A 26975-nucleotide genomic window follows, 5' to 3' on the forward strand; every position below is an offset into this window, starting at 1 on the left:
GGAGAGAAATATTGCCTTTCAGCTGGAAATGGTATAGTCCAAAGCTCTCTTTTTAATATAAAATCAGGGCCTTCAGTGGTCATATCACTGAAAATACAAGATTTGAAAAAAATATTATCTACGGGTGCTCGTGGAAGACAATTTCTATGACTGAAATCTAGAGAAAGCTAAAGAGATTCTGGTATTTATAGTGACATCTGATGGTCGTTTTCTATCAAGAAAGTTAAATAGAGGCTGTTGCCAGAAAAATGTAAAAAAAGAAAAAAAAAACCCTTTCTAGATTCTTCCCTCCTCCAGCCCTCCTTTGACTCATCCCAAACCTCATTCTACTACTATGATCTCCCAATCCCCTTCCAGACTCTTCCCACCTCTATTCCTCCAGTATCCTATTCAATCAAACTAACAGACTCACATGTCCACTGCACAAATTAACAATTTTTATTTCTCTATAATAGTCCATCAATAATACTTTTGGGTATCCGGAGTAGCGTGCTACTCCTCGAAAAACGCTTCAATGCCTCGTCAGAGGTAGTAAGCACTATAACATACAATTACAAATCTACCTTCCAGCCCTTATGTGCTGGACACCTTTTTGTTTGGGGGGGGGCCTTGGGAGGTGGGGGTGGGGTAGGTTTTCCATAAGAACTCATAGGTGTCTGCAGGGAGATGTTTATCATTGTGCTTTGTGATAATCAATGTATCAAGTGGTGTAAGTGGCATTTGGCATTAATATTAATTAGTGGGTGGGTGACCCAGTGCCTAACCTGTAGGCGGGGCATGCTCTCCGTCTCTGGTCTGACAACCTAACCATTGCAGGTCTACTGCACTGATTGTAAGCTTTAGCAAAAGGCAAAAGAAAGCACTCTTTCAGTGGAAGCATACGCCTTCCACCCGATCAACAGCTTATGAAAAGTCAGCACATAGACAAAGCCTAATACCCTCCCTCAGTTCTGATTCTTAAAGCTCTTTTTCTGTTGATCAACTAAGCTCTAGTGAGAGTTGCATTAAGGTTGTATCAGTTATAGGTCTGCCCAGGGAAGACACAGGCACTTTGAATGTATGCGGGGGAATATTCGGGGACCTACGGGGTAAATTCAAGACCAACAATAGTGTTTGGGATTAAAATGGGACAAATTTCTATTTTAAGAAAATAAGGCCAATATGTACTATCACAGTTCCCCATAGACACAGAAAGTGTAAAACCCTCGGATACATCCGGCTCTAAATTCAATATTTCATTTGTACATGAATGCCAAACAGCGTTCACTACAACTTGCAAGACTTGCAGGCTCAATGCTATCTACACTGGAAAAAAAAATCAGATTGCCTACGAAAGTACTGAATTTTTGGAGCAATGCGATTTTTTCCCCAGCTGCTACTGGTAATTGCATTTTAAAATATAATACTCATTAGAAAACTGTAAGATCTTCTAATATGGTACTTACTACAAGTTAATGCCCTTCCGGAGTATATTCTCATCTAAGGGTTAATGGCCTATGCCCACGATAGGATTCATATGTGTACCAAGTGGGTTTGCGTTGGAGTGGAAAAGAAGGTCCAAAACCATGATTAGTCTAACCAGAAGTGGAGCCATTTTTCTGAAGCCCATCAGGGCCCTTTTAAGGTCATTCTCTTCTTCTATATTCCCATCCTCAAGTGCAGTGTCTTAAATCCAATGCTTCATCCACCCCCTTGGCAACACAGCATCAACTGGAGAGCAAGAGCGAGGGAAGAGGAAAAACCACTGATCCCTGCTTGATTAGAAATGCAAAGATTAAGCATGTTTGTCTCAAGGGCACAGTGCCAGGTGCCCCACATGTGTATGTTTAGGTGACTGGTATGTTTTAATGCTAAGCAGAGGCACATCTTACTGTGCTCGAGTAACAGCTCTACAGCGGCGCTGTAGCACTGGAAGCTGGGGCAAAAGTGAGCCCCCCGGGCACTGGAACGAACAATGTCCTGCCCCGTGAAGGGGTTATAGAAGCCTTGGAGCAGTGACTGTCTCCAGCCCAGCATGCAGTGCACAGTCAGCACTACAACAATGCTAGCGGGGGCCCTTCCGTCCCTGTGCCAACCTCTAAGGTGACAGTCAGACCATCGGTACCCGGGGCTCTCGTGGTCCTCATACCAGCCAGAGTTTCCAAAATCTCATCCTTTTCTATAGGGTGCATTAAGAACGCCCTATGTGTATCGGAGAGGACCGGCAACTTGATATGCTCCAGATAATCAAGTATCTGCTCATCCGCACCTCCAAGTCGGGAGGTGTACAACTCAGAGTAAAATAGTTTGAAGAGTTATGCTATATCTGCTTCGTCCGTTAAAGCTGTGCCCTCTGCGGATCTAATCTCCGAGATCTGCGTCTTACCACGCCTCGGTCTCATAACCCGGGCTTGCACCGAACCCAGCCTGTCTTTCTCACCGGACGTACGTGCTAACGCATACTTGCCCAAATGTTTCACTTCACTGTCAGCTGCATCATGATATTCGTCTAGCAAGTTCTTAATCTCTGTATCCAAATCTTTGCTCCCTCCCTCAAACTCTCGTCGCTCCAGCTCTTTCAGCCGTTGCTCTAGGTCTGATAACCTCTTCCTAATGGCTCTGCGAACCCCTGAGTGCTTGGACATGGCAATGCACCTGATATAAACTTTAAATGTCTCCCAGATGGTCTGGAAGCTATCCACGGACCCAACATTTATGGTAAAGAATGATTCTATGGCATCTGCAAGTTCCTCCTTGAATACTGGATCAAGCAGAGAGTAGGGGGGGGGAAACGCCACGTGAATTGCGGAATAGTGATCTTCGGGGTAGTTAGCACCATTAACAGTGGGGAGTGGTCGGAGAGCCTACGCGGGAGCACAACGCAATGTTGGATCTTATCCAGCAGGGGAGAAGATGCAAGCCAGTAGTCGATTCATGTATGGATATTATGGAATGCTGAATAGTGTGTAAAGCCTCCCTTATCGCCATTACGGACTCGCCAAACATCACCGAGGGCCATACAAACCATGATGTTGTCCAGCATTCGCGCCGCTGCCACCGGCCTTCTTGGGGGGGCCCGCTGACCTGTCTAGCTCTGGATTTTGTGTCAAGTTAAAGTCGCCGCCCCATAAAAACTACATGTTGTGCTACTGCTTAGTGATTTCTGCCAGTTCCAAGAAGAACACAGGACTATCATAGTTGGGGCCATATAAATTCACTATGGTTAAGTTGAGGCCCCTTCCCTGACAAATGGAAATCACGTAGCGCCCCCCTGTGTCTTCATGTAGTAGCACCAACTTAAAAGGCGATCTGGGGTTCACCCACGTCAGCACCCCCCTAGCGCGAGAAGTAAAGCCAGCTGAGTTAGTATTCCCTGCAGACCTCTACTACGAAGCATTGGGCTCAATGGTGGGAGGTGGGTCTCTTGTAGCAAGGCCACATCCACATTCTGCCTGTGCAGGTAGCTTAGTACCTTTCGCAGTTTTGCGGTGGTCGTTGAGACCCCTGACATTCCAAGTCATGATTCTCAGTGAGTCTGTCGAATTACTAGTGTTGCCCATCCGAGATATGTATTGTGTTACTTTGCAAGTGTGTGAGTGGTGCGCCAAAGATAATGAACCCAAAGGAACCCCCCCTCTGCCCCCCAACAACCCATTCCCTTAACAGTCCCCCCAAACTAACCTCCCCCTCCACCCACAGCAGACCTCACCCAACTCGGTCGCATGTTACCCCGTCTCCTCCCCAAACCAACCCCAACAAGCACCAATGTGCCAGGCACTCGTGAGCAGAGGTAGCTCCATCTTTCGTACTCTATCGCTAAGCTCTGTATACATCACCCAGCCAGCACCAGCAAACACCGTCTCTCATAGTGTACTGTGTGTCCCCCCTGCGGATTGTACCCCACGGCTGCCCAGATCCCCAGAGAACTCGGGAGAATTCGTCCCAGAACAGTGAAACCTGAATGTTCACAACCCTAGTCCCCAGCGTTGCTGTGCATATACTCAGACATGTCAAATACATGTCCCGTTTTCGATTTCGGTTTTCGGTTCTTCAGGCATAGCAGTCCCTCGATAGCCCCCAGGATCCCCAGTCCCATAGTAATGACCAGGGAGCTGCGCACAAGGACCCCCAACCACAGCCCCCCCACCCCAACCAACCAAACCCCTCATACTCATTGTATACTCATATTTGTCCGAGTCAGTCCTGGTCATCCAGCATGCCACCAGCCGCCTCCTCCATCTGATTCCTCTCCGGGCAGCTGCAGTGCTCCTTCGCCCAGTTCTTGATCGCCTGCTGCAACGCTTTGGGCTCAGTAAAGATGTGTGAACGGCACTATCTATTAATCCTCAAATTGGCAGGATAAAGCATGGCGTAATCCACACCCAGGTCACGAAGTTTTTTCTTCAGGGGTACAAAGGGCCTGCGTGACTCCTGAACTCGAGCCGTGAAGTCCGGGTACAGCAACAGTTCAGAGCCCTCGTATCTCAGGACCTACTTTTCTCGGGCAATGCGGAGTGCCGCATCTCTGTCGCGATAGTTCAGAAGCTTAGCGATGATCGGTCTCGGCGGTGCACCTACCGGCAGCCGGGGTCCCAGGGATCAGTGCTCCCTCTCCACCACGTACATCGTGGAGAAGACGCCCTCGTCCAGTAAGGTTACCAACAGCTTCTCCACAAACTGCTACATGTTGCCCGTGGAGGTTGTTTCCGGCAATCCCGTGATTCGTAGGTTGCATCTACGTGAGCGCGTTTCAAGGTCCTGTCTTATCTTGCAGTACACGCAGCGCCTTCCCAAGCTGTTTGTGTTCCGAGTCGAGGGAAGTATGCGCTTGATCCACCTCCGTGAGGCGTCTCTCTGACATATCAAGCCGTTCGACGTGTTTATCGAGATGCTCCGCCATTCTGTCCATTCTGTATGTTAGAGTGTCCATTTTGGTGCCCAGTTACGCAATACCGCTCTGCAGCGATTTCTACATTGCCTTAAGTATAGTTTGTATGTCCGCGTCCGAGTCTATCCCCATAGGAGGAGGCGGTCTGGTGTCCGAGCCCGATGCAGCATCATGCGGTTTCGACCACTTCTGGTCAAATGAGAGTTTGGACTGGGTATTGTCCCCTCTGCCCATTGTCGCTAGGTTGTGGCACAATGCATAGCGGGTTCCCCGAAGGTCCTTCTTCAAGCCCCGCAGGACTTGCGTAGTCTGTATGCGATGGCTCATGTCCCCGCAGCAACGTCCGCACACGCAGTCAGTTCCTCCGCCATCTCTCGCCTCCCAAATGTTCCTCTAGGGCGGTTGGCGTGCCGTGCAGGTGCTGGTTCTCGAGCGGGTGGCGCCTGGTGAGTCAGTAGCCTTCACTGCCCCCCTAGCTCTTCACAAATGTGGATCGCAGCCGTACAGTCTTGCCTCTGCACCTGGCCCTCAGCTACTCTCGTCTGTGTCTGTTCCCAGTTGCTGTGCTCCAGCCTGCAAGAGAGGGAGGGGGTGGGGGAGGCACCCCGAAGCAGTGTCTGGGCACTATGTACCTCTTGCCCCTGCCAGTTTCTGTTTGTCACTCCTGGTCCCAGTGCCTTATTAGGGATCAGCAGGGCACAACCTTCTCTCCTTGTGTGCAGATCTCAGGGCGGCAGGCAGGGGTCCCCCGGGAAGGGTGCGCACAAAGTCCGAGGACTCTGCCTTACAGCCCGTTGTCCTCAGGGCACCACAGGTCTCCCGATTTGCCAAGCGATTCCTCACCCTTCACCATGGCACCACTCTCCCACTCCCAGTCCTCATGCGGCTCCCAGCGCAGACGGTCTAACCGCCGGGGGATGCAGGCGTTCTCGAGGTGCCTCTCAGGGCACTCTCCAAGCCGCCGCAGCATGTCTGGTCTTCCCCGGACACGTACAAGCGGCGGCGCCAATCACTCCAGCTGGCCTCCCTATACGCCGCACTAGATCTTCCCGGGGTGCGACCCACTACCGCCTTGGCCGACGTCCGTGAAGCCGCACGTCTCGCTATGCCGTCCCGCCGCAGGCAGCACTGGGGTCCGTTGCTTCGCAGCCCACCACTCTCTTTGCCTCACCGCTTTGCCGCTGTGGTTGCCGGCGTCAGATCTTCAAAACAAGCGGCCCTGCAGAGACTCGGCATTTTCCGGCGGTGTCACCTAAATTTTGGGGTATATATTCCAAGGGGAACAGTAGGATAAATGAAGGATTCCTTAACGGCGTTGCGGAGAGCTGAGCTCAAGCGGGGATGTATGACATTACAACGCATACTTTTACATCACATGCCTTTACAACGCGGTTTTTACATCGCATACCTTTACAACGCATAGCGCTTTGGGGTGCTGGATAGTGAATAGTTTAATTTACTATTCCAACTCCAGTCCCCGTGGACACTAGGGAAGGTGTTGGACAGTAAATTAAACGTATTCCCTATCCTAGAGCGCCCCCCAGCTCAATGCGTTGTAATGGTTTGTGTTGTAAAAGTTGCGTCGTAAAGGCACTGCGTGGTAAAAGTTGCGTTGTAAAGGATGTTTCCCCTCAAGCGGCCATCACAGTTGCGAGCTAGCTCTGCCCCGAACCTACCAACAGCGTTTATTCGCACAGCCCAGCATTTTCTAATTATTATCCCTAAGGGCCGACCTCAGAATGTATTATGAACCCACTTAATAGGGAGGCCTCAAGAGATTTGCTCTAAACAATTCCTGAAAGTTCAAGTGCCATAAATACATTTTCTGTGTGTTTTGATCCAGTGGTATACAAGAAAGTAAACAGGAGTCACGTACTCCAAAGGCCAGCGTTGTGTTCAAAGAAATGCTGCTTTAATTGCTTCGGGAGTGGCGGTGGCAGCTGGTGGGCGGGAGCTTTTATAAGTGTGCTAGAACGAGAAGTGCACGGTTCTGGGCTTCGAGGCACGTCCGGAGTCGGCCAAACAGAAGGCGAACGACCACTCCTCGGAGCCCCCTGGGATGGTTAACTGGGGTGTACTGTGGCTTGCAGGGATTTAAGGGTGCTGCGACTGGAATGCGAGGCAGGGCTGCGAATATCGATCTCGTTAATCAGGGGCAATTGACCTGTATCATTCATCAAATCAAGCTCAGCATTGCAGGGTGGAGTTCGAGGAACCGCGCATGGAAAGGGTGTCTGGCCTGGAGGTGGAGTCCAGCTGGTTATGTTCAGGTTATTGGCTCCATTTTGGCTTTTAGCTCATTCAATGAAGAGAAAAAAAAAATAACGCTCGTCCTGGTTGGAGGAGAAGAAGCTGGAAATCCACTAATAAGGAAGTAAGGGGCATATTAGCAAGGACTGCGAAAAATAAACGGATAGCGCGCTTTACTCTTTTTTATTTAACGCCGTCTATTGCAGTATTATATTGCCCTGTTAGCGCGTCATTTACAATGCGTCTCCCCAGGGCGATATAATTACCAGCAATAGCAAGGAAATCGCCGTTTTGGAGGGAACATCGCTGGTTTTCCAGCGATGTCCCCTGCAAAACGGCGATAACCTTGCTGATACGACCCTGTGGTTGTATCAGCGTAATCCACTCTCTATGTTAAGCATAGGTAAATCTACATTTTAGCAGACGTTAGTTTTTGGCGAAAACTGATGTTTTTGCCAAAATCTAACATGTGCTAAAATCCTGTGGGTTGCCTTGTAAATATCGCGATGTGAACATCAGCGATATTTGCAAGGTAGTCTATCTGGGGTACGCCCAGTAACGTCCACTTTGCATCTCATTGGAGATGCAAAGCTAGGCATTGGGAAAAAGGGTGCTAACATGCGATTATGCATATTAGCATCTGTAATGTTTGAAGGCGAGACGTCAGACGCGGGGGATATAAAAATAAAGGGGCGTGGCCACGACCGGCAGTCGGAGCCACGCATAGACCATAACTTCGGCTCCTGTGATCATTAGCGTAGCGCTGCCACTAATCTAGCGCTAGCCACACCACGTACGCTACACTGTCGACGAGGGTCCCACTGAACCCACTCCCTCACCTGTATGTGGCAGAGGTCATTGTTAGGCAGCTTCAGGGGCAGAAAGTGAAAAGCCTGGGACCACGTGTTCAGAGGCCTCGCTCGTCAGGCACCCTACACACGGGGGTAGGAGGCGAAATACACCGCCCGAGGAGCGGATACAGCACCTACGACGGCGAGGAGGGTAAGGCCAACACCTCACGCCACCACCCTGTGCCTGAAGCCACCCCAGAAGCTATCCACGCATCGCCACCGAGGCCCCTGCAGCCAGGTCGTGTGAGCACGCCCAGAGCAGGGAGGGAACACACAACGGGCGCACAAGCAGGACAGCTGTTAGTCCCCAGTCCAGCGCCACATCACCCACACGTCGAGGAACCACTACAGCGCATCGCGCACGTGCCAAAATGGCGTCTATTCCCGCCCATGAACCTTTCGCGGTTGACGGTGCTCCATCATCCCTTGCACCACGCTGGAGGGATTGGACAGACCGCCTCCAAATCTATTTTGAGGGTGCGGGAATCTCCAGAGAAAGAGGCAGAGCTCTACTGCTACACTTAGGAGGTAAAGACATACATCGCATCTACAAGTCGCTAACAGAGGCCACACCGAAGACCTATCAAACACTCCTTGCGTCGCTTAACGCCTACTTTGAGCCTATGGCGAGCAAAGATTATGAGCGGTTCCTCTTCCGCCAAGCGAAACAAGAAGCTGACGAATCGTTGGACGCATTCCACGGCAGGCTCAAAGAACTAACCAGCTCGTGCAGGTTTCGGGACGTACAGGAGGAGATCCGGGGACAGATCATCCAAGGCTGCTTCTCATCGAAACTCCGGGTCGCAATCCTCCAGGAAGATGACAAACCCTTCGCCGACATACTCAAACTCGGCCGCTCTAAAGAACTGTCTCAGGCGAGAGCCTCCCACATGGAGTCAGACCTCCATCGACCTGTCAAGACGGAACAAGTAAACACGGCAGAAAAGGTGAACGTGGTACGGCCGAAAGGAAGACAAACAGGCGCAAGAAGGCAACCAGACAAAAAGAAGGAGTGTGGATATTGTGGAGGCCAGCCCCACCGCATGCAAGACTGCCCAGCGAGAAGGAAGAAATGCAGCGCATGCGGGTGGATGAACCATTTTGCAGCAGTATGCAGGTCTACGAGAGCCAAGAAGGAGGCCGCACATGCAGTGAGAGAAGAAGGGGACAGTGAAGACATGGATGACGATACAGAGGACTATCCAATTCACTACGTATATGCCATCGACCAGCCAACAAGAAAGAAACGCCGCCTCCCGAAGTGCCGCATCAAGATTCACCAGCAGGAGGTGAGAGCAACCATCGACACAGGGGCGTCCATCGAGCTAATGGCGGCGAACGTGTACAACCAATTACAGGCAAAGCCTCCTCTGCGAGAAGCCAAGATCCGGGTATTCGCATACGGCCAGAAGACGCCCATCCCCCTGATCGGGTGTTTCAGAACTGAACTGCAACATCAAGAGGAAAAAGTGCACACGACGATCTACGTCACTGAAGAAGGTAGCGGCATGCTGCCGAGCGGACAATCGGCAGAAGACCTCAAACTCATTTCCTACGCCATGGCAGTGCTGGAGGAAGAGCTAGACACCATTTTGGAGGAGTTTGAGGGGGTGTTCAAAGGTATTGGATGCCTAAAAGGGAAGAAAGTGTCTCTCCACATCGACCCTTCGGTCCAGCCTGTCGCGCTAAGGCATCGGCGCATTGCATTTCATCTAAGGAAGAAAGTCGAAGAGGAACTCGAAACACTAGAAAGACAAGGGATCATAAAGAAGGTCAGTGGACCCACCCCCTGGGTATCCCCAATCGTGGTGGCCCGAAAACCAAAGCAGCCTGGGCAAGTCCGCATCTGCGTGGACATGCATCTATCAAACGCAGCGGTGAAGAGAGAACGACACCTGACCCCCACGATCGACGACATCCTACGGGAGCTTAATGGCGCTAAATGGTTCTCCAAAGTAGATCTTCGATCGGGATATCACCAGCTACCGCTCCACCCCGACTCAAGGTATATAACCACCTTCTCCACGCATGTAGGGCTAAGACGATACCGACGCCTCAACTTCGGGATCTCGAGAGCAGCAGAAGTGTTCCAGAACACCATCCGCGAGGTTCTGAGTGGACTCCCAGGAGTTCTAAACGTGAGTGACGACCTACTCATCTACGCGACGTCCATCGAGGAGCACCACCAGAGGCTACAAGGCGTCCTCCAAAGAATCAAAGAGTCAGGCTTAACCCTACACCGAGAAAAGTGCCAATTCCTGCAGAGCAAAATCAGTTTCTTCGGGTACACATTATCGGACCAGGGAGTAGCACCAGACCCCGACAAGGTGAAGGATCTCCAGACGGCCCCAGCCCCAACCAACGTCTCGGAAGCAAGGAGTTTTTTGGGCATGGTGAACTTCTGTGGACGCTTTATCCCTGATCTCTCCAACCTCACCAAACCGCTTCGAGAACTGACCAAATCAGCCACCACGTGGCAATGGGGCCCAGAACAAGAAAAAGCATTCCATGACACAAAGGCAGCCCTTTCTGCGGACACTACCCTCGCATACTTTGATCCCTCAAAGTCCACCAACGTAGCCGTAGATGCCAGTCCTTTTGGCTTAGGGGCAGTGCTAACGCAACTTCAAAACAACGGAGAGTGGGCACCCATCGCCTATGCCAGCCTCTCACTGACCGACACCGAGCAGAGGTATTCGCAGATTGAGAAAGAAGCCATAGCCATCCATGGGCCTGCCGACACTTTCATGTCTATGTGTATGGTCACCCCTTCACCGTGACTACGGACCACAAACCTCTTTTACCCCTATTCCATGGATCAGCATCAAAACCACCTCCGAGAATAGAGAAGTGGATCCTTCAGCTACAGGGTTACGACTACCGCGTGGAATACAAGCCCGGATCGACAAACCCTGCGGACTACTTGTCAAGGCACCCCCGAGAGGCCACGTTAACGGAGAAGGAGGAGGCGGAAGACACGGAAGAATACGTCCGACTGGTGACAGAAAGATCCCGACCACTGCCCATGAGCCTTGACTCCATCGTGGAAGCGTCGCAGGACGATGAATGCCTTCAGCTGGTCGCCGACGCAGTCCGCCCCATCCAAGACTCTCTAAGTAAGAGAACACCTCAAGCCAAGGCAACCCTAGAATCCCTCCTGAGGATCAGAGAAGAACTGTCCCTTGACAGCCAAGGATGCCTTCTACGAGGTCCCCGTCTAGTCCTGCCGGCCAGCCTCACCCATCAGGTAGTGGCACTAGCACACAGAGGTCACCAAGGGATGGTGAAAACAAAAAGCAGACTGAGAGCCAAGGTATGGTTCCCCGGCATGGACCCCATGGTCGAACAAACTGTCAAAACCTGCAACTGGTGCCAGGCCGCAGGACAACCAGATCGGCCCCACCCAGTGGCAACCGAAGACAACCCTCAAAAGCCGTGGGAACATGTGAGTGCGGACTTTGGACCCCTCCCGGATGGGCGGTACGCACTAGTGATAATTGATGACTTCACCAAATATCCGGAAGTCGAAATAGTGGGCAGCCAAACGGCCACGGAAGTCATTGCCAAATTCGAGAAGACCATCGCCACTCATGGCATCTTTGGAGTGGTAAAGACTGATAATGGACCACCCTTCCAAAGCCAGGAGTTTGCCGAGTACCTAAGGAGCTGGGGTATCCACCACCGGAAAATAACCCTGCGCTGGCCCCAAGCCAATGGGGAGGTAGAGAGGTTCATGCGCACTCTCCAACAAGACCATCCGCATAGCCCTCGCCGATGGGTCACCTCTAGAGAAGGCCATTTACAGTTTCCTAAGAGAATACCGCATGACCCCACACGCTACAACAGAGGCAGCACTCAGTGCATCGACCATGGGCAGGATAGTGCAAGACACACTCCCGAGCCACCCCAGGTGGGTCCCTCAGCAGGCCAGCCAGGAGAAGACATTAGCAAACCGGACTCGCTCCAATGAGCAAGCCAGCAAACGACGAGGAGCTTGTGAATCCCCAATACAACTAAGTGACCAAGTCTACGTCAAAGATCGCTACCCAGGGAGCAAGTTCAGACTCCCATTCGAACATCGACCATGGACTGTCACTCGCCGAACCGGCACCAAGGTGACTGCCCAGAGAGGAGCCGAAACCGTGACACGAGACATCTCATTTTTCAAGAGAGCACACCAGGATGCCTCACTCAGCCCAACGCAATCCAGCTTGGGTCCGCAACGAGAGGAAGAACCAGAGACTGACCCGTATATCTTGGAAGAGGAAGGCCTGAGAGTTCAAAACAGTCCCCGGCCTCCGGCTACCCCAGTGAGCAGAGAGTCCAGCCCGTTTTCTCCGGCCGGAGGAAACAGCACCCCAATCCCGGGGACACCAAGAGTGACAATGCACCGGGGGGGCCAATCCAGGTATGGACTATTGCGGAATCCAGCGCCCTCATCCCAGCTGGCTGATTACCTGGTGGAGTGACGTCCCAAATGAACACTGGCAGACTGGTAACAGATCCATCGATTATATGCATCTTGTGATTTCTGAAGTTTTTGCATCTTGTGATTTCTGAAGTTTTACTGTTTTGATAAAGGTTGAAAGGAATGTGATGTTTGAAGGCGCGAGGCAGCGTCACCGCCGCCCCGCGCCGCCGTACCATCCCTGCGTTGACGCGTGACATCAGACGCGAGGGATATACAAATAAAGGGGCGTGGCCACGACCGGCAGTCGGAGCCACGCGTAGACCATAACTTCGGCTCCTGTGATCATTAGCGTAGCGCGGCCGCTAATCTAGCGCTAGGCACACCACGTACGCTACAGCACCCTCTTGTAAATAGGGCGCTGGTTTTATCTCTGCTTTTTTGTCTTTTTAAGCCAAAAAAGCGAGATAAAGCCCTTGTAAATATGCCCCTAAGTTTGCTTTACATTATGTGATGGCTGAGTAGCACTGAAGGAAACGACCCCTCTCTGGCTGAGATGTAGGTTCACAGAACCGCCAGCGTGCAGCAGGTCGCAGCCTGCCTAACATTTGGAAAAAAGAAGCAAGAAAAGTCAAACTCAGTTTGTATCTCCAGACTCACAGACATGCAGACTCTACTCATCAAGCTCTTAAAATAAGTCGACTGAAGATGAAAGCGGGTTGGTTATCGTTTTCTTGTTTAACAAGTTCGAATGATTTCACTCAGGTGTGCGTTAGTACATGCTTGTAAAAGTTTCCCAATTGAAACATGCAGAGTCATGTTACAAATGTTCACATATTACTATAACAAGAACGGAAAAAACGATGCAATAACCTGTCCAAAACCTTATCACAGAATCAATTATTAACAAGCATTTGCAATGCCATAGGTCTCGCATTCACGCGAGTTTGAGCTGTTGACATTGTAAATAACAATGCATTTTACTGACGTGTTTTGAAAGCCTGTAAGCAGTGCACACATGCGCACTTTGTATGCATATTAATGGCTGGAGGTCACGTGGGGACACACATGCTCGTCTCCCCCCACTGGGTGACGTTGTTTATTGACATATATTCCTCTGCCAGGACTTGTCCTGCCCCTGGGACATTGGGAGAGGGGATTTCAAGTGATGTCACTGATCCTACTGAAATGTGGCCTCCGGCGACCTGCTTCCTACCCGCCCTTTATCGGTTCCTCATAGGGTGGGGCGTGGTCAGTGAGGCCTGCTGATCACACCCCGCCCTGCAGAGATAGGGCAGGGTGGGGTGATGGCCGCTGAGTGTCAGGCAGGCTCTGGAGCCCGGCTGGGGAGAGGAACGCTCGAGGCTGCTTCCATCAGAGCTGGTGGTGGAGGAGATAAGACAGTGACGTCACTGCGGTGGGGGCAGCTTCAGACACGCACACAAGGGCAGAGGGGTTTATGGACATGCTGGACTTCCACTTGGAAACAACGGTTCCAGTGGACAGTAAAGGAAAAACATGATTCAGGCAAGGCTATGCACAATCGCGATATTCGAAAAGTTTATAGAACAGACCATCAACAGCGAGTGTCACTGTACATCAAGCTGTAAAAATGTATACTGATGGTTCGTTTCTTGGAGTTTATGGAAACCTCTTATAAACTGTTTATTGTACATGGTCACTTTTTTGGATCCAGTTCACTTGGGGACATAATGCACAAAGTGTTCCGCTTTTTGAATCTAAGAAAGTGTTTATATAATTTACTGCGTGTTTATATAAATATTATAGAGCAAACTGTGTTGAAAGTTTACTTTGTTCTCGGATATTATCAGATCCTTCACGAACCTATCTCGATTGTGCATAGACATTGCCTGAATAATTTGTTCCTTTTCTGTCCAATGGAACCGTTGTTTCCTTGTATAAAACTAGCACCCTGGTTCCTTGTGAGTAGGGTTCCACTGTCCTAAGTTGGGACTTCCACTTGGAGCACAGGTCAAGGAAAATGCAGTAAACAAAAACTTTTACTTTTCAAATGTATTTAAATAACAAACTGCTGTATTAGAGAGGCCAGAATAGGGGAGGGACGAAGACCCGTAGCCCTTTAGCACAGCCACCACTGCAAATGAATCCATGAATTAAGGCTAATACCGGCTTCCGAGATCCCTTTACATTTGCAGATGAACTCGTTGCGCACGGATACATTTCTTTCAGGGCAGCAGCACCCTGGCAGGAGGGCTCCTGTCTGCCCTCCCTCGGTTTCACACCACAGGAGGCTCCCGGCCTCACTTCGGCTGAAGCATTTCAACTCTCAGAAATAACCGTCCCAGCAAAGGCCCACTTCAGCCACTAGGAGGGTGGACCCCCCCAAACACCCCATCAGAAGCTACACCCCTACTGTTCCGAGTGTGATGGGCCAGACTGGGCGGGGTTTTATGTTGGCTTTGATGAAAAGAGGTCGGGCGTTCCAGCCAGGGCTCGAGCGGGGTACCACGAGGGTGGACGGTGTTACCCCACTTATTTTACCAGGTGGACGCCGTCCCCCTGGCCAAACAGCTGGACTTCACTCTTTGGCCTCTCTGGGGCGAGGAGCTCGGAGCTCACCGCACGCTGCTCACGCGCTGACTTCTCAGATGCAATCGCATCTAAGGGGTGAGCGAGGGGAGGCAATGAGCCCGATGGTGCAAGCCACCTTTCGTGACGCCACTTCCTGTTGTGACATCACTTCCGGTGACTGCGTCCCCCCCACTTCTTTTTTTAGGACTTGTGCCCTGATTCCAGCCCTCGGAGGGTCCCAGCACACAGCTCTCGCCACCTCACCCGGCTCGTTTAAACCTGGGAAGTACAGAGAGTTTGACGTTAGCAGAAGGTAGACTTATGTCGGGGCGGGACCATTTGAAGATCTGATTAAGAATATCAGGGCCAAGATCATGAAGAACCTTACAGGCTAAGCAGAGTGCCTTGAAGCGGACTCTTCTTTAACAGGGGGCCTACGCTGTGAGTTTAGCTGCACAAGGGGGGCAAGGGTCATGTGGATAAAATAGTAATGTCCTCCGCAGAGGGCGCGGTAAACTCAAGATATTCGATGATTCTGAGGACTGACAACTTGTGAGGGGTGTCCAGTTTGTGACCAAGACGGGGCCCTACATTCTCTCTTACCACGTAATGGGGATGGATCGCACCTTGGGGGGATTCTTGGCTTCACACCTACACACACTCTAGGTACGCACAGAATACGGCTTGCATAGTAGGAGTACGCTTCATTACTGCCTTGTATCATATGCCTGCATATATACACTGTTTTAGCACCATGGTAGAACTGGATCTACTATTTATTATTTTGGCGCTTGTAATTACTTTCGTCTGCTTCTGGCTGCTGATTATCGCAGCACATGGATTCTAAACAAGAATAACGTTGGTTGAATAAATAAATTGAAAATGTCCCAGTGTGTATTCTCTGCATACTTCTCTGACAGCAAGTAAGCATGAGTGACTGAACGAAAGATTCTGATTGGTTACCACGATCCCTGAGGCATCGGGGTTGTCATGATCAGTGGTTGCCAGGAACCATTCCCTGCCAGGTAAGGTTAGGGGACTTATGGTGGGACTGTGAGCTAGCCTATCTAGGCCAACATATCCAGAGGGGGTGCTTGGAATCAGTCTGGGCACCTCACTCAAACCTTCTGTTGTCCAACAAACGTGCAGATCCTATGGATTAGTGGGAACGACACAATACTTACTCTAAAGTTTAAGTTTACCTTTTGTGGTTCAGGCCAAGAATGTTTTATCAGAAACAACATGAGTTCTATTGGGAGACTCCCTTGAATGCTGAGGAGTGTTGGGCAGCTTCAGATTGAGCTTCTACTCCAAAGACTCCCACGTGCCCCAAGGGAGTGACTGCCAGCTCCAAGACCAAGTGGCAAGGCCTGAACCCCAGGAGTGACTGTCACATCCAATGTGATACTTGCCCCCAGTGAGTCACTGTCAGCTCAAGACCAAGAAGCAAGACTTGCACCCTAGGCGAGCTCCATCCATCATATGAGCACACCCAGGGATGTATCTGGTCCAAATGAAAACATACTTGCCTTCAATATACATACTCTCACCCAGTCAAGAGATCAGGGCTAGATCCAACACCGTTTTTTAGCTCATTGCACCATCCCAGTTTCAGAACCTGGCTGTATGCAAATTAGTCTGTCCCTGGCCCAGTGCATCATGGGAACAGGGCAGACCAGACTACAAAAGCCAATTCTTACACTGGGAAGGAAACAAGCTTCCGGGGACCGGTTTCTGGCATTACAGCCGTCTTCGGCCCGGCTTGCTTGAATCCTGACTGGGTGAGAGTACTCTGCTTAATTCAGAGATTCTGTCCATCACCACCCCTTGTTGTAAATAATTTTGTCCACCCTAAGCGTGGAAGGGTATACTCAGATGTGAGTCCCTTGCTCATTGCACCATCAGGATTCAAGCAAGCCGGGCCGAAGACGCCTGAAATGGCAGAAACCGGTCCCCGGAAGCTTGTTTCCTTCCCAGTGTAAGAATTGGCTTTTGTAGTCTGGTCTGCCCTGTTCCCATGATGCACTGGGCCAGGGACAGACTAATTTGCATACAGCCAGGTTCTGAAACTGGGATGGTGCAATGAGCTAAAAAACGGTGTTGGATCTAGCCCTGATCTCTTGACTGGGTGAGAGTACTCTGCTTAATTCAGAGACTCTGTCCATCACCACCCCTTGTTGTAAATAATTTTGTTCCCCCTAAGCGTGGAAGGGTATACTCAGATGTGAGTCCCTTGCTCATTGCACCATCAGGATTCAAGCAAGCCGGGCCGAAGACGCCTGAAATGGCAGAAACCGGTCCCCGGAAGCTTGTTTCCTTCCCAGTGTAAGAATTGGCTTTTGTAGTCTGGTCTGCCCTGTTCCCACGATGCACTGGGCCAGGGACAGACTAATTTGCATACAGCCAGGTTCTGAAACTGGAATGGTGCAATGAGCTAAAAAACGGTGTTGGATCTAGCCCTGATCTCTTGACTGGGTGAGAGTACTCTGCTTAATTCAGAGATTCTGTCCATCACCACCCCTTGTTGTAAATAATTTTGTCCACCCTAAGCGTGGAAGGGTATACTCAGATGTGAGTCCCTTGCTCATTGCACCATCAGGATTCAAGCAAGCCGGGCCGAAGACGCCTGAAATGGCAGAAACCGGTCCCCGGAAGCTTGTTTCCTTCCCAGTGTAAGAATTGGCTTTTGTAGTCTGGTCTGCCCTGTTCCCACGATGCACTGGGCCAGGGACAGACTAATTTGCATACAGCCAGGTTCTGAAACTGGAATGGTGCAATGAGCTAAAAAACGGTGTTGGATCTAGCCCTGATCTCTTGACTGGGTGAGAGTACTCTGCTTAATTCAGAGATTCTGTCCATCACCACCCCTTGTTGTAAATAATTTTGTCCACCCTAAGCGTGGAAGGGTATACTCAGATGTGAGTCCCTTGCTCATTGCACCATCAGGATTCAAGCAAGCCGGGCCGAAGACGCCTGAAATGGCAGAAACCGGTCCCCGGAAGCTTGTTTCCTTCCCAGTGTAAGAATTGGCTTTTGTAGTCTGGTCTGCCCTGTTCCCATGATGCACTGGGCCAGGGACAGACTAATTTGTATACAGCCAGGTTCTGAAACTGGGATGGTGCAATGAGCTAAAAAACGGTGTTGGATCTAGACCCGATCTCTTGACTGGGTGAGAGTACTCTGCTTAATTCAGAGATTCTGTCCATCACCACCCCTTGTTGTAAATACTCTTGGTATTGCAAACACACAGTATGTTTAGATTTTTGACGCATCGCCCCTCCACGCCGATACTTCATCGACACGACACTGCAGTAAGGAACCATGGCCATGTGTCCGGAAATCTAAGCATCACCTCCCCTTCTAGTAGGGAACCAACGAACCACCTCCCATGACTAGCAGTAAGGAACTGACACATCACCTTCCCTTTGTAGTAAGAAACCAATGCATCGATTTGCATTTCCGGCATCTCACCTCCCCTGCGCCTTGCACTATCTTTGATTTTTGGCGCATCTAAGGTACTCTGTGCTTCAAACAAATGCATCCATTGATTCCTATGGACTTAACTTGCTTAATCTTATAAAAGTGATACTTTTACTTATTTATGTTGGATTATTGTTGTTTTGGTCTTGTTTTATTCAGATCAATATGGACTATTTTTCTAAACTGGTGTGGACTCATTTTGCAGTGTTTTAACTGTGTTACTGTGAGTGTGTACAAATGCTTTATACATTGCCTCTGAGATAAGCCTGCTCGTGCCAAGCTGCCAAGTGGGTGGGCAGAGGTTATCTTAGCTGTGTGACTCCCTTACCGTGATTATCACGAGGGTCCCTACTTGACAGGGTGCAAACCATGGTGAACTAGAGACCCCATTTCTAACATGCCGAATGAAAAAGATCAAGTAGTAAGGGTCAAAAATGGATCTCAGATCTTCTTCGAGAGAGGGAAAACATGCCACACCCTTCCTGCCAGAGATGCGAGCTCAATGGATCTTTTGTTCAGCGGGACAAGAACTTCTGCCTCCACAATTGAGTTGTTTGCCAGAGAGCATATTCTAGTGTAGGGAGGGCAGCCCAATGGGGAAAACAGCAAGGGTAGGGCACAGACCCTGCGGATTTGCTGAATGACCCAGCGATTGATTTTGATTGTCTCCCAATCGATGGAAAAGTGGTAGACCAAATCCTATAGTAAGATGGTGGCTCAAGGGGGGAGTCCGAGGTTTTGAAGTGGCAGATCTAGAAGATGACAGGGAATAGCTTGCAGAGCCCACAGTGCACCACTTTCACCACTCACATGTTACACGCCACAAGTCACATATAGCTTCCGAAGGGAAACATCACTTACAACACAACTTTTACCACGCAATGCTTTTACATCGCAACTTTTACAACGCAAACCATTACAACGCATTGCGCTGGGGGCGCTCTAGGATAGGGAATAGATTTAATTTACTATCCAACACCTTCCCTACTATCCACGGGGACTGGAGTTGGAATAGTAAATTATACTATTCACTATCCAGTACCCCAAAGCGCTATGCGTTGTAAAGGCATGCGTTGTAAAACTTGCGATGTAAAAGCATGCGTGGTAAAAGCATGCGTTGTAATGTCATACATCCCTTCCGAAGCCCAACGCGCACCACTTTACCCCTCATGTTACCACGAGCCACATATACCTCGCAGAACCTACCGTGCACCACTTTCACCACTCTCACGTTGCTCAGTACAAGTCATATTATATAGCTCACACAGCCCACCATGCACCACTTTCACAACTCTCATGTTACTCATCACAAGTCACATATAGATCGTAGAGCACCCACAGTGCACCACTTTTAGCACACATGTTACCACAAGTAACACATAGCTCACAGAACCTACAGTGCCCCACTCTCACGTTACTCACCACAGGTCCCCTTTCGGCTGCACCTCTCCTTCCATTACAGGCATCTGCTGATTGGAAGCAGGATTACTCCAAGTAGTAGTGCCAGGGGAGGATGCCATGAAGCCCCACCTGGAAGGAGAAAGGCATTCTGTTAAAATGTGGAACGTTTTCAAACATATGTCTAGACAGGGCGTGTTTCAAGCCCCTTAAGGCTTCAGTGCAGGCACCGTCGAACCACCCCTTCTTTTTACTACATGAAGGACCAGAAGTCTTTGTGAGAATTGCTTTAGTCGATTTTGTAATGGTGCAGAAGTTCTCGGTCAATACGATGGGGTGATTTCTTCCTGTAGACAATATGTAATTTCCCTTTGATTGGAAACCAATACTCATTCCAACTATTTGAAAATAAACTATGATAAAACCAAAATAATGTGTTTGGCCATTGGCCATCTGGTTGCAAATGGACTATTGACCAAGAGACCTGACCCTGTTAAAAAACACATTCCAACCTTGGAGTGGAACACTCCAGGAAAAATTCAACTGCTCACAAGACATGGCTAATTGGGCCAATAAATGTGTCAATACAACACTCGTCTCTATCAGTGATTTGCACTGAGATATAGAGGAGGAGCCATATGTTCTCCTATCACTGTAATTAACTTTAACTGACCATGCACAAACAAGTAATTGTAAAACTAGATACAATATTACTAAACTGTGTAGAAAAATACACAATCTCAGACTGCCTACACCTCACACTACATTGAGACTTTAATTGAAAATTCTACTACAAACTTTTTTTTATTATACATGCGATTTGCTGAAGGCATCTAATGGTTAGGGCAAAAATCTGACTTTAACGTTAAAGAGGATTTTAAATTACAATTCCTCAGATACCAAATACAACTTTTCCACCTGCTCCCATTCAAACGTTAGCACTCATCAAATGTAATAGGGTAACATATAGTTATCCTAATGGAAAGGTAGGCCTCACAATATTGAAAGACAAATTTGTGACTTTTTCGCCATCAGGACATGTAAAACAGAAATCACTGTACCCTGTCCTGTTTAGAGCCTATCTTATGAGAGACTAATATGTAGTAAGAAGGGAGTTTTAGGCTTGGCAAAGGGGCTATTTTGCCAAGTCAAATTGGAAATTTAAAATTGCAAACACAGCTGTAATGGCAAGCCTGTAACATGTTTTAAGGGGGTACTTAAGGGGGTGGCACAATAGGCGCTGCAGGCCGACTAGTAGAATTGAATTTACAGGCCTGGAGTATGTGGTATACCACTTAACTAGGGACTTTTAAGTAAATTAAATATGCAAATGCTTTTTGCAAGGAGCGGAGGTTTTGCAAGCAGCAGAGGAGCAGAGTGGAGCAGAGAGGGTTGTGAGCGGTTGTGAGCAGGCCGGCCGTGAATGTTGAAAAAACCGTGGAAGCCACCGAGACGCAGACACAGAAGCTGCCAAGCCGCAGAGGGGAGCTGGGGACTGGGCCCCCCTCGCCAGTGGCAGTGGCAAAGCCACCGGATCCTCTGTGCTGCAGCGGTGTTTAACGCAGCAGGAGCTGCATATTTATAAAGTTTACGCATACCAGCGCATATCGGAAAAGCCAGTTAAGCACTGGTTAAGCACTTGCTTGACTCACACTGAGCTTGAAGGCAGTTTGGCTCAGCTGGTGATCCAGTTGATGTGGTGCCGGTCAGCGTGCAGAGCGGGCTGTGGAATGCAACAAAAACGCTCCTGAAAGCCACCGCATACCAGCAAGTTGGTTTAACACTGCAGTAGATACATACATATTGGACACATATTGGATATATGTTAGAAAAGCTTGTTTAATGCGGCAGTTTTTCCGTGTTCTCCAGTATGCCAAGTTCACCCGCCTGCTGAGAGAATGTGGAAGACGCCGAGCTGCAACACTGCGCTCCTGACCCTCGTCGACCTTTAGCCGGAGGCTCCCGTTGTTACTATATATACTGGTGGTCAGACGGCGGGATAAAGTGTTTTTTGCTCCCCATAGAGCGGGGTCTTCCTCCATAACGGTCACAGAGAGGCTTTGTGTTACCCTAATACTTCAAGTCCCTGGACCTACACCTGCATCCGGATCAACCAGCACGGGGTGAGGACCACATGGTGAAGTGTTGCTCTAGTGAGTCCCGGTAACCTGGTAGACTTAACATATAGCGGGCAGGTGTGGAAAATATCAAATAGTAGAGAGACCAGCAAGAGTCCAACATCCTATAAGACCCTTGCAAAATTTGAGGACTATAACGCCCTTGCGGCCCTTGCTGACTTTGAGGACAAACGTCACCAAGGAAGTGAAGGAAGTGGTTGCAGAGAGCAATAACCATGACATTTAAGGGAAATGCCCCCAAAAGTGAAACCACGTGGGGTTAAAAAGGCTCCGAAAGCTGTTGTACCAAGTAAGGTTAATAAAAAGAGCCCGCAACAAAAGACATTGTTGAGCATCAGTATGGACCCCTTGGAGGAAACATTGACACCAAATAGACATGATATTCCATTACCCCCAGTAGACGAAGTGAGCGGGACTTCCTTAGGGCAATCTATAAAGACATTTGAGGGGAAATATTTTAAAAGGAATCTTGATGTATTCGAATATTCCCCGCAGTTGGGGGGAACTCCAGATAGAGATACTATGAGCAGCCAAAGGACTGTACCAGGTGTAACAACGGGTGTAACAAATGACTCCTTCCAGCCACTAAAATTGGACCAAGGGGGGATGAATGAATGGGGAAATGTCTGGGTTGAACCCCAGATTATCATCATTACCTCATCTATCCTGTAGTGGAACAGAAGGGGAGAGACCTAGAGTATATAAAGCACCACAACAGGTATCTAATAGTCAGGAGAAGAGGGGAATCGTAACTCCCCGGCAAAGCTATGACTCCCCAGATACTCTACAATCATCCCTGGTGCTCGGCATGATAGCTTCTTCGGAATCATCACAATTAGAGGTGATGCTTTTAATGCAAAAAAACTCTCCAAGCAATATCAGAAGCTTTAGTCGAGAATAACGGACAAGGGAAATCCCATAACACCCAACTACAACTGATTGCAGAGGAGTTAAAACAAATTAATAATTGCATGCCAAATATAGTACGCCCAGAAGTGGAGACAAGGGAGCAGGAGGTAAATGTACCTCTGTACATCGATGAGAATAAAGCTACACAGGTGAATGAAGTTATACAGGTTGAAAACCCCTTGACAGTATATATATCTCAAAGTGTCCTACGCGGGTAATAAAGAGGAGTGTATACAAAAGATCTAAAAGGTATAGGCCCCAGCATAAGGGCAGAAAATGCTGAGAAAGACCAGGGAGGTATATCAAAGCCAGAGTATAAAACAGGGTGTAGTAATATTAGGACAAGGGAGACCACTGATAGATGAGATCATAAATAAAAAGGAATCGGGGAAGAATAGGAAAGTTACAAGTACATCAAAAAGGATGAATACCCTGTGCCAAAGCACGCAAATGCAAGGTCTTGTAAAACAGAAAAAATAGAAAGAATGGGGAGTAGGGTGGGGGTGTACCAGTGAGTTCAAGAATAAAGGGAGAGTCCCCCTTAGACCAAACAGGATGGTTAAGAGCCGGCCCACAGCCTGAACCCACTCCTATAGTTAGGAGATACACGAGGATATCTGATAATAGTGACGACCTATGGGTATTTATGGAACCATGGGACAAAGGGTGGGGGAAAAGTGACAAAGGACAATATAACCCCTAAATCGTGCAAATCTATTGTAAATTCTGGTTAAAAGCCCTACACTGGGGGAGGTCACATCTGAAGATATAAGGCAAATAGGCTTTGTAGCGAGTTTAGAAGGAAACGAGGTAACTAAGGTGCTTTTCTATTCTGAATTTGTAAAACAGTCGGTAGTAAAGGCAAAGGTAAAGGAAAAGGAGGGTATAAGATTTGTGCAGGTCAATGAACTTGACAAAGAAGGGAACATCTCCGGTAGCTCTGTGATACTTATTCATCATGCAGAACTATGCCCGGAGCAAGTACAGTATGAAGCAGTAGGTGCCCACAATAGAAGAATCTGCACAGATAAAGATCAAGGAGGGCTAAAAGTAATAATAGCAAATACCGCATATGCGCCAATGTTGACTAACCGATATGACCTCCTTGCCGAATACTCAAATAGTTGGGAGGACAATATGTCCGATGTGTTGAGTGAATTGGACTAGGACTCTGGGTACTCGCACAGCCTACGGACTCTGTCTTGGAATATTGGGGGATATAAGAGACAGCTAGCACAAGATACTTTTAGATAAATGTTGAGTAATTACGACATATTGTGTCTACAGGAGTCCTGGTTGTGTGAGGTACCCGTTCCAATAGATTTGTTTTTAATGGTAACCAATGAGGCAGTACAAATGAACTTAGGCCGACTGTCGGGGGCTTAATTACACTGGTATCAGTAAAAAAGCTAATAAAATAATCACGTTAAATGTGAAATGTAGGTGGTTACTGGCTTGTCAGGTAGAACGCTATAGTGGGATCCGGGCAAAAAAACTAAATATTGTGATACATGTATATATTCAGCCAGGAGTAATAACAGATTATGAAGTACAATGCGCTTGTTAGAGAAAGATTTGGAATCTATTTGTATTACAAAAGCAGCATACTGGGTAATGATCTTAGGAGATTTTAACCATAAACTAGAACCCTCCCTTAGTGATAAACTGCTTAAGGAGATTTTAGCTATCTTACATATTCCTCATGCAAAATTTGATGAAGTAGGGAGTGCCGCACGAGACAAATATTTGGTACAGTTCCTTGGATCAATAGGATTATTCTGGGCCAATGGGCGGATGAAGTTGGATCGTCCAGCAAAGAAGACTTTTTGTATAGGGAATCCGAATTGCCCAATTGATTATGCTTTCATTAATGCATGGCATTTTAAGGATGTCAAACAATTTGAGGTATTGCAGAGTGAGGGCACTGACCATTGGAACAGGAATCGGAAAGAAAAAGAGAAAGAGTGATCCCCTTACAGATTGAATACCCTAGACCAGTGATTCCCAAACATTTTCGACCCACGGCTCCCCTGACCCAATGGCTGTTGCCCGTGGCTCCCCACTGTTACTTTTTTGGGAGGGTGGGGCAGACGTAAGCCCGGCTTTGAGAGTACTTGCAATTTTCTCCCTGAAAATAATTGGGATGAAGCTGATGAAGGTATTACAATCATATATGCAGGGTGTTTCGTATTACTAAGGTGGCGCCGCTAATAAAATATCCCTAGTTACACTTTTTTGCCTATGCCTTTTTTAAAGTACCCTCTCAAAAACAGTTTTTTAATCCCACTTACAGTGCTAGATATCATCCTATGCATGTAGGCCCCATTGCCAAAGTGTTTCTGTGCTTTAAGAAAATTTGCATGCATTCCATTTCTACCCATGTGCCAACACGCCCGTCTCAGCAGGGCGACTCATGATTTTTTAAACCACATACAGCTTTATTTTTGCTGTCTCCTCCCTAAAAATGCCTTCAAATCAATGCAAGTAAAATACATTCCTCGGACGTGCCTCTTTCTTGCTTCCAAATGTTGGCATTATGCTGTATATGGTGATTTACTTCCCTGTGCTCAAGGAGAGAGCAGGCCTGTCTGGAAATGTGCATGTGCTGAAAGAAATGTGTACTGGAAGTACCTAAGATTCAAGTACAAATGTCAATACGTAATAATACTTGGTGTGTTTAATAGACAGGACAACTGTACTTTCCTGATCACTTGTATTGGTGTAAAATGCATTTGGAAAAAAACAAAACAATGAACGAGTCTAACAAAATAATTCAGGCATCTTCTGCTTACTTGGGAAGTGTTGATTTGATTTATGGATTTATAAAGCGCGCGATGGCCCATGGGCGTCTTGGCGCTGGGTAGATGAAGAAAGACCGGGATTCTGCAGAGACTAAGTTCTAACAGGAGGTAAACAGCCAGGTTTTTACCTCTTCCCTGAATGAAAGCAGACATGTGCTTTTTTTTATTGCAATAGGGAGAAGATTCCAAGCCTTAGCTGCATGCAGCAGAAAGCTTCCCCCCCCCCCCAACCTGGCTTGCCTGTATTTCGGCACCTGAATCAGTTTTGCTTGGCTGGATCTCAGATTCCTGGATGGCTCAAAGTTTCAGATGTGTTTTTAAAAACAGAGATCCCATCCCATGGAGGGCTTTATAAGCCAGACACACAGACTTAAATGTTATTCTTTTTTCCATTGGAAGTGGAGAGCCAGTGAAATATGGAGGTCATCTCCCTCGACATGTCATCAATTAAGCACTACGTTTACCGCTTTAGGCATGCCACTTATAAATCATCGACATCACGCGCTCAAGTCGAATTAGTTTAACTGAATCCAACTGACCCATCAACATTAAATACATTAAAGTGCTTGGTGCGCAGCTCCCCTGGCTAGATTTGATGGCTCCCCAGGGAGCCACGGCACACAGTTTGGGAACAACTGCCCTGGACGTAGAACCACCCGTATAACCGAGGAAAGCCTGCAATTTTTTAATAATTTGTTTATTGATTATACGGTTGTTGGTAACTTACCGTAAAAAGGAAAAATGTTAACATGGTATGAGCAGGCGATCAAGCAGGTGGTAAATTGCCTAAAAATAAAATTAAGAAACGAGCCCGTCCATAACACAAAAGGAAGTATACAGGGTTGGTTTAACAATGAGGGTAGAAATTTGAAACTTAGGGTACAGAACTGAGAAAGACAATTAAGAAAAAAAACAGACAAGGAGACAATGGAGAGCCTTCGAGTGGCGAAATTGAAATACAAAAATAAAACAAGAGAAAGGAAATTAGAATATGAATCCAAAAATTGGCAAATATTGTTAGTAGTGATCAACACAAATAATATAAGGTCGTTCTGGCAATTGGTAAAAGAAGGTAAAGTACAAGGGGAAATGCGATGCCTGGTGGGCGAGCATGATTGGGTTATTCATTTGAGTAACTTATATAGGGGTAAAGATTCAAAGAAGACCCTGGAATTAAGACCTGAGGAGCTAGAACAATTAAAGCGGCACTTTTCTTTTCAAAATATAAAAATAACGATTCAATCTTTAAAGCTAACTAAAGCTGCAGGCCCAGACAATCTACCTGCAATTATTTTGAAAAATAGTACAGATTGGTGGGCA

The 26975-nt window shown here is 48.2% G+C and overlaps 1 protein-coding gene across 1 annotated transcript in view; it reads right to left on the reverse strand.

Annotated features, from left to right (window-relative positions):
- The window catches only part of LOC144767948 (cell adhesion molecule CEACAM21-like), a 117384-nt gene that overhangs the window by 59388 nt on the left and 31021 nt on the right, over positions 1-26975 (reverse strand). Inside the window, exon 3 of the mRNA XM_078651300.1 lies at positions 19832-19939. Within this exon, the coding sequence (XP_078507426.1) occupies positions 19866-19939 (74 nt within the window). The 3' untranslated portion in view covers positions 19832-19865. The remainder of the gene's footprint in view (positions 1-19831; positions 19940-26975) is intronic.

This window comes from Lissotriton helveticus, chromosome 7, assembly GCF_964261635.1.
Source record: "Lissotriton helveticus chromosome 7, aLisHel1.1, whole genome shotgun sequence".
NCBI classification, from domain to species: Eukaryota; Metazoa; Chordata; class Amphibia; order Caudata; family Salamandridae; genus Lissotriton; species Lissotriton helveticus.